Source organism: Octodon degus, unplaced genomic scaffold (assembly GCF_000260255.1).
Source record: "Octodon degus isolate 3935 unplaced genomic scaffold, OctDeg1.0 scaffold00005, whole genome shotgun sequence".
NCBI classification, from domain to species: Eukaryota; Metazoa; Chordata; class Mammalia; order Rodentia; family Octodontidae; genus Octodon; species Octodon degus.
Window position 1 is genome coordinate 22,638,382 of NW_004524581.1, and position 8,121 is coordinate 22,646,502.

The following is an 8,121-nucleotide window of genomic DNA, read 5'->3' on the forward strand; positions in this document are numbered from 1 at the left end:
CTGATGTAACTCGAGCCCCAGCCCCGCCCCAAGTGGGGGACTGGTCCCTTCTACAGCCCTGGCCGGTTTGAAACCAAACTCGGTTCTCCCCGATTGGTCCGGCTTCAAAACAAAGGGGAGGGGATAAATACTCGCCGCAGGCATCCCCGCGGCATTCAGGCTGCCGGCTGTTTATCGGTTCGAGCCTCAAGTCCGGGCCACTGCGGTGCCTGGGGCGGCTAAAACCAGCCCCGCACGGTGCCAGCCTGGTAATAATGCTGTGACTACTGTATAAAGGTGGCATAATCATCGCCACAGTAACAACCGTAATTAGGCTAACCACCATCTACCTCCGCCCTGGCGCACGTTCTGACTCACCCCAACAGCATGCGGGCCATCGGGGGAGAAACTGAGGCAGAGGTGGAGCTGGACCGTAGGTGGGACCAGTTGCCCTGAATTCTGCAGCTCCCAGCTGCTCTTCGGGATCCCCAACCTGTTGTCGGGGATCTGCCGCTAAGCGGCCAGACCCAGGGGGTACCCCCGCAAAAGTCGGCTCTGATGTAAACCCTCGGCACTGGTGACCGTCCCCAGCTGAAGGCTGCGGGGCTTCCCGACCCTCACCCTAACCTGTAGAGAAAAAAAATCTTAGTGCGCGGGGGTCCAGATGACAGACTACAGCTCCCTCGGCCCCCAGTGCATAGCCCTCTCCTGCCCCGCCTCGTAGCACCTGCTGTCCGCGCAGCGATGCCTCCTGGGAAATGTAGGTCGGAGGTGCTTTCGTCCGAACAAGGCCCAAGGCCCACGGACTCCATATCCCGTGGTGCCCTGCCGCCGTCGGGGCGGAAGGGGGCGTGGCCTTTGGGGCACCACCCCGCTCCTCCCGGCCCGGCCGACGCGGCGGAGGCTGAGGGGGAGGGCAGCGGCGGCGGCAGGGGGGAGGGGTCGGGCGGGGGGTCGGCGGCTGCGGCGGATGGACTCGCGGGTGTCGGAGCTGTTCGGCGGCTGCTGCCGGCCCGGAGGGGGCCCGGCTGTGGGCGGAACCCTCAAGGTGCGGGGGGCCGGCGGCAGTAGCGGCTGCGGGGGCCCGAAGGGGAAGAAGAAGAACGGAAGGAATAGAGGCGGCAAAGCCAACAACCCCCCGTACCTGCCCCCAGAGGTGAGCCCTTCAAAAGCGGCGGAACGAGAGGGCTCTGCACCTTCCCGACTCGGGACACTGGGGAGCCGTGACCGAGAGCGCGGCTCCCCCTTTCGGAGTCGAGACCTCGGGGATATGGGTTTGGGGAGGACCCTCCTTCCGGTCCCGGACACTGGGGAGCAGGCGCGGGGACTAGACCTCGCCAGGATACCAGGATCAAGGAGAGGAAGCGCGCTCCTCTTACCGCGATCCCCCAAATGTGGGAACACGGGTTCCACCCCCTCTAGAAGAGCGGGTGGAATGGGAGACCCCCTACTTGTGCTGCTCCGGGGGAGGCCTCCTGGAGAGCCACTACTTGCTCCAAACTTGTTCCCAGGGAGGGAGGCGAACCATGGAGGGAGCAGCATATTCTCTCCCTGCCCCTCATACAGTGACCACATAAAACCAGAGAACAGGCTGTTCCTCTGCCCTTTGCCTGTCCCGGAGGGGAGGGGACAGAGAACTGCCTGCTGTTTCTCTGTCCTTAAAGCAAGGAGCAACCGCTACTTTGTTCCTCTCCCTGGAGATAGGACCCAGGAAGAGCCTATAAACCAGTGGTTATCAAACTTTAGCGTGTACTAGTGGCGCGGATTGCAGGCCCCTCTCCTAAAATTTCTATTAGGTGAGGGGTGGCTTGACAGTCAGTCTTTCTTACAAATCTGCATATGGTGATATGCTGCTGCCGTGGGGCCACGCTTGGAAAACCTTTGGTTTAGCTTGTCATTCTTGGACCCATTTCTGAGGCCAACCTTCCTGATCCTCTACCCCCTGCAGAGTGTTAAAGAGAATTCATTCAGAAATGTCTTTGTTGGGGAAAGAGCTCTAGTACACCCCATACAGTGGATGAGGGGTGCAGACCACTTATTAAGGCCAGAAGGAACAGAATGAATGCAGTGGGGGGAGAGGGTGAAAAGATAGGCAGAGAGGAGGGGTGCAGAAATGTAAATGGCATCACAGGCAAACCCCATAACCTTTTACACCTTTGAGGAGAAAGCTCAGGCCAAAGGATGCTCTGCTGTGCTACATCCCAGAGGAGGGAAAGAAGATTGTGGGGTGAGTTCAGGATTAGGAGACAGGCAGTGAAAGTCTGGTTTATGTTTTATTCTGTTTTCTAAGTTTCTTTTGTTCACCTCAGCTCCAGCTTTGTTTTGTCTTTTTGAGGTTTTTTTTTTTTTTTTTTTTTTTTTTTGAAGAGCAGGACTCACCGTGTAGCCCAAACTGGCCTTGCCCTCACAGCCATCCTCCCCTCCTGAATGGTAGACTCACAGGGGTGCACCACTGTGCTCTGCTTATCAGCTCCAACTTTGGAATTCTGCTCCTTTCTCACCTGAGGCTCCCTTGCCTCGAGTTTGAAGTGACCAGTACCGAGCTCACCCCTTGGCCCTGGCCCAGAGTCTTTTGCAGCCTCTTACACTTGATGACATCAGCTGCAAGGAGTGGCCAGGAAGGAAATGGTGTTTCCCAGTTCAGTAGCAAAAAAAAAAAAAGGCCTCAATAGCCTGGCACTGAGGAGACATAGACATCCAGGAAGATCAGCTTTAGGTCCTGGGGAGAAGGAAGGGATAGTCTTGTGCAGAGAATGAGGAAATGGGGGCTTGGGAGACTCCCAGCTTAAGTGGGGAGCTCAGTGCATACTGATTCGTGTGTCCTTCAGAAAGGCCACCTGCGGGCCCAGTAAGGCCTTATCTGCTCTGACCTTCCAGGAACTGGCCTAAGTTGGTGCCCTGGGCCCTACTGTCTCTACCTGGGCCCAGTGGGGCCTGCAGGGAAGTGAACATTGGTTTGATACTGTAATAACTGCTCCCTGTTTCTTTTCAGGCAGAAGATGGAAACATCGAATATAAAGTGAGTCTTAGGCTGGGGAGTAACAGGGGACTCAGTGTTTGGGGAGAAAGTCCTGGTCCTTGGGGCAGGACAGGTGGGGACTATGTGCGTTTGGAACACCTCTGATTTTCCCTTCTGTGATTCCCTGCCTGCTCTAAGCTGAAGCTAGTGAACCCATCCCAGTACCGCTTTGAGCACCTGGTGACACAGATGAAGTGGCGGCTCCAGGAGGGACGTGGGGAGGCCGTCTACCAGATCGGGGTAGAAGACAATGGGCTGCTAGTGGGGCTGGCTGAGGAAGAGATGCGGGCTTCCCTCAAGACCCTGCATCGGATGGCAGAGAAGTATGCCCACCCTTTCCTACCTAACTCGGGACCCACGTGCCCCACCATGCAGGGCCTCTGAGCTGAAAGGGGATTTCCTGTTGCTCTACCCCTTGACACAGGGCCCAAGTACAGCTCCGTGCTCCTCCTTGGACCTGGGCTTTTTTCCCTTTGCTTAAAGACTCATTAGCTTGCTTGTTATGGTGGTCTAAGGAGCTGTGGGTCAGGGACAGATTGCCAGGAGCTTGGTGGATGGGGGGACATACAGGAAGGTCCAGGGACCAGGCTTCAGTAGGGGAGTCCTGGGAACTATGGCAGCTGTGACTTTGCTGTGACAGGGTTGGTGCAGATATCACTGTCCTCCGGGAGCGAGAAGTAGACTACGATAGTGACACCCCCCGGAAGATCACTGAGGTTCTAGTGCGGAAGGTCCCCGACAACCAGCAAGTGAGTGCATGCCCTCCCTGCCACCTAAGGTTGCCCCTGGTGAGAGGCTTGTCCCTGGCTGGGATCCTGGGGTGTCTACATTGTCTCTCGCTCCTACCCTTTTCTAAGAGTGGAGCCCAGTGAGCTTACCACTGCCATCCACCCACAGTTCTTAGACCTCCGAGTGGCCGTCCTGGGGAACGTGGACTCCGGGAAGTCGACCCTGCTGGGAGTCCTGACCCAGGGCGAGCTGGACAATGGGCGAGGCCGGGCCCGGCTCAACCTTTTCCGCCACCTGCATGAGATTCAATCTGGCCGAACCTCCAGCATCAGCTTCGAGATCCTGGGTTTTAACAGCAAAGGAGAGGTGCATGGGATCAGTGGGATCCAGCAGGGCAGACTGAGGAGGCCAGGGTGGAGTGTAGACCCAGCCCTGGGAACAAGAGCAAGCTCTTTCTCTCTGAGAACACAAATGGAGAGTCAGCTGAGCTCAGTAGGAGAGTGGGGCTCAGGGCTGAGACAGGGCCCCAGACACTGGTTTAGGTCCTGCACATAAAAGGTTGGGGGCTCACAAGACACTGAGACCCTGGGCCCCCGGCCAGGTGGTGAATTACAGCGACTCACGGACGGCAGAGGAGATCTGTGAGAGCAGCTCCAAGATGATCACCTTCATTGACCTGGCTGGCCACCACAAATACCTGCACACCACCATCTTCGGCCTCACCTCCTACTGCCCTGATTGCGCCCTGCTCCTGGTCAGCGCCAACACCGGCATCGGTATGCAGTGTCAGTGGGGACAGGGCTGAGGGCAGCTACCAACAGTCCCTGCCCTGGGAGCCACACCGACGTGTTCCTCCTCCCTCTTTCCTCATTGTGCTCCCTCCTCTGAACAGCTGGCACCACAAGGGAGCATCTAGGGCTGGCACTGGCCCTGAAGGTGCCCTTCTTCATCGTGGTGAGTAAGGTGGACCTGTGTGCCAAGACCACGGTGGAGAGGACAGTACGCCAGCTGGAGCGGGTCCTCAAGCAACCTGGCTGCCACAAAGTCCCCATGCTGGTCACCTCTGAGGATGATGCTGTCACTGCTGCCCAGCAATTCGCTCAGTCACCCAAGTAAGTGTGTCTTACCTGGAAACCCTAATCCAAGGGGGTGGCTGCCTGGGGCCTAGGAGCATGGGGACCCTTCTGGGGCTAGCCTAGCAATGGCCCAATTCTGTGGCCTTTCCAGTTTGAGATTATGGGAGTTCTTGTGAAGGGCTTGACCCTGTCCAAAGCCTACCTGGAGCTTTCCTGATGTTGGGGACCCCGGAGATGTTTACTGTTTCCCTTGGCTCCTTGAGAAAAGATCCCCTCTCTGTGTGGGCCCTGGGCTCTGGCTCCTGCCAGCCTTACTGGCCCCTTCTGTGCCTCCCTGTGCAGTGTCACCCCCATCTTCACACTGTCCAGTGTGTCTGGAGAAAGTCTGGACCTCCTCAAAGTCTTCTTGAATATCCTTCCCCCACTCACCAACAGCAAAGAGCAGGAAGAGCTCATGCAGCAGTTGACAGAATTCCAGGTAGAAGGCTGGGGGCAAGAAGAGCGGCTGGACCTGCCAGCCCTACTGGGCAGGACAGTGAAAGTTTTCTTGGTTTCAGGTGGATGAAATCTACACAGTACCAGAGGTTGGGACTGTCGTTGGAGGGACACTTTCCAGGTGAAGTGGCTTGTTTTGCTTTCTGCTCAGCCTCATGTAGCCCTGTATGCAGACATCCTGGCCCAGAGGAGCCCCTGGAACTAAACAGTCCACTGCAGGAATCCTTGCTTGCAGATTAAGCTTTCACTACTGGAAAAAGCTGGAACCTCCCAGTGCCTCCTGGGACCCTCTAGGCCCCTGAGGGAGAAGCATGGGTCATGGGCTGCAGGAAGAAACCTAGAGGGCATTCAGTTGATCTAGTCTCACGTGCGTGACTGACAAAAGTACTCTGCCACAGCACAGGGCAGAACCCAAGGGGACTACTTGCTCCCTTAGGGACCAGGTATTGGGTGTTAGTAGACCCAGGGGTGCCACACTGGTGCTGTCAGTGCAGCCGCTTCTGGTGTCATCCTTCAAAGGGAGTGCTAGGCCAGGCTGGGCAGCCACCCCACATCCAAGTCTGAATGAGGACTCCTAGCCCTTCCTTGAAGAATTTACCCCTGGAAGGAAAAGTATGCTTGGGCTGACCATATTAAAGGAAGCAGCGGGCCCAGGCTGACACTGTGCTCTGCCCTCTGGGCTGCAGTGGGATCTGCCGCGAGGGTGATCAGCTGGTGGTGGGCCCCACGGACGATGGCTGCTTCCTAGAGCTGAGGGTGTGCAGCATCCAGCGCAACCGCTCCGCCTGCCGTGTGCTACGGGCTGGGCAGGCCGCAACGCTGGCCCTTGGGGACTTTGACCGTGCCCTCCTTCGCAAGGTGAGGGGACAAGAGGGCCGGGATGTGCTGGGAGCTGACTATTGACAAGGACCAGCTGTCTGAAGTGCTCAAAGCTACTCAGGGACCTCGGGCCCTGATCCAGAAGCTTCGGGTCTAGTCACACAGACCTATGTGTAAGAATAGTACCCTCACAAAGCCCACATGACTGTGAACCATTGTAGTACAAGCCAAATGCCTAGGCCTTAAAACCACAAAGCTTTGGTGGGCAGAGGACATGGGAGGTAGGTGAGGATGCCCTCCTAGAGAAGTCTGGAACATTATCTTCCAAGGTCTTTCGGTTGGGAGTCACAAAGGAGAAGAGTTTAGGGGCTGTAAGGGTGTAAGGAGACGGGGAGAGAGGGTCTGACATTGGGTCTGCCCTTCCTGGGCCTGGGGGCCATGCCTTCCTAGGGCATGGTGATGGTGAGTCCCGAGATGAACCCCACCATCTGCTCAGTGTTTGAGGCAGAAATAGTCCTACTGTTCCACGCCACCACCTTCCGACGAGGATTCCAGGTGACAGTGCACGTGGGCAATGTACGTCAGACAGCTGTGGTGGAAAAGATCCATGCCAAGGTGAGAGGGGCCCACCTATCCCTCATTTCTCCAGGGAAAAGTCAGGATTCTGCCTCAAAAAGAGTAGAGGCCCTAGGTGACACTTGGCACAGAGCTCCCTGCTCCCATGGAGGAAACAGAAGTCTTGCTGGGGGTGGGAGCAGCAGTCTACACAGAGACCCCAAGGGTAGAGGGAGAGCCAGGGTGGGAGGGATGGTATGGGAAGCACTGCGAGGCAGTGACCATTTCTCTCCTGCAGGACAAGTTGCGGACTGGTGAGAAGGCAGTGGTTCGTTTCCGATTCCTGAAACACCCCGAGTACCTGAAAGTGGGCGCCAAGCTGCTGTTCCGGGAGGGTGTTACCAAAGGCATCGGCCATGTCACTGATGTGCAAGCCATTTCAGCAGGAGAAGCCCAGGCCAACATGGGCTTCTGAGTCCTCCAGGCAGGGAAGCTGTTGTGCTTCCTACAATATATAAGGTGACTTCCAGCCATGCTGCCCACTGACGGCAGCCGTGTGTGTTAATAGGCTAGGGAGAGGGGTGCTCTCTGCCACCTGCTTCCTGCCACCTTTCTGGAGAGGTGTCAAGCTTGGTGTGGCAGGGAGGGGCAGTCCTGCAGAAGACAGAACTGAGAGTAGTGCCCAGCTGCTGCCTGCCCACCTGGCAATCAGGTTGGCTCAGCCCTGGCAATCCTGTGGCCTGCCTACCAGAAGGAGCTCATTATAGCCACCGTGGCCCACTATCAGGACTGCGTGTGTTTCACCGTGATCTCTGCACTTCAGGAATTATCACAGCCGGGGTGGCCCATGAAAGCGCTCCTTTTTCTATACCTCTTCTCAAGGCCATGTAAGTTACCCGTTTCTCCCTGGCTGTGGACAAAAGACACTGCTCCATTGAAAGTGGTACAGTGAATGGCAGTGCTCCTGCCTACGCTGTGCTGAGACCCAGGATCCATTCTTCACCTTTGTCTTCTGTCCTTTCATCACTCAAGGGCCATGTCCCCAGCTCCTCCTGTCACAGGCCCCACAGGTGCTACTTGTCTTGCTGGCCCAGGTGTGGGGCTGCCAGGCTAAGGCCTGGCATACTGAACGCCAGCTGCATGTCACTCAGTCTTGTCCTTCCCTCTGCAATTGTCAGCCCCCATCAGAGTGTTTTTACCTTCCCAGACTGGTGGCTGCCCCACAGACTGGGACCTGACCCTCATTTCCACATCCTTCCATCCTCACCCCACTTCATCTTAGTAATTTGTAGTGCCTGTCCCTTCCCTCTGTTGCAGGGAACCAGGAGGAAAGGGAAAGATGTTGCCCTACTTCCTAGTCTTTAGGTACGGATTCTTTCCCTTTGTTAGCATCCTGGGTTCCCATGGACTCAGGGATTTGATGATTGAGGTTTCTCTGCAAATATATAT

The 8,121-nt window shown here is 56.7% G+C and overlaps 1 protein-coding gene across 1 annotated transcript; it reads left to right on the plus strand.

Moving 5' to 3' along the window:
- Positions 1 to 923: 923 nt before the first annotated feature.
- Positions 924 to 8,110, plus strand: Gtpbp2 (GTP binding protein 2). Its single transcript, XM_004624114.3, has 12 exons — positions 924 to 1,135; positions 2,972 to 2,998; positions 3,137 to 3,321; positions 3,639 to 3,747; positions 3,896 to 4,093; positions 4,329 to 4,503; positions 4,620 to 4,839; positions 5,146 to 5,281; positions 5,361 to 5,419; positions 5,985 to 6,156; positions 6,568 to 6,732; positions 6,971 to 8,110. Exons 1-12 carry the CDS (start codon positions 950 to 952, stop codon positions 7,145 to 7,147), a joined length of 1,809 nt encoding a protein of 602 aa, XP_004624171.1. The 5' UTR covers positions 924 to 949; the 3' UTR covers positions 7,148 to 8,110.
- The last annotated feature ends 11 nt before the right edge of the window (positions 8,111 to 8,121 follow it).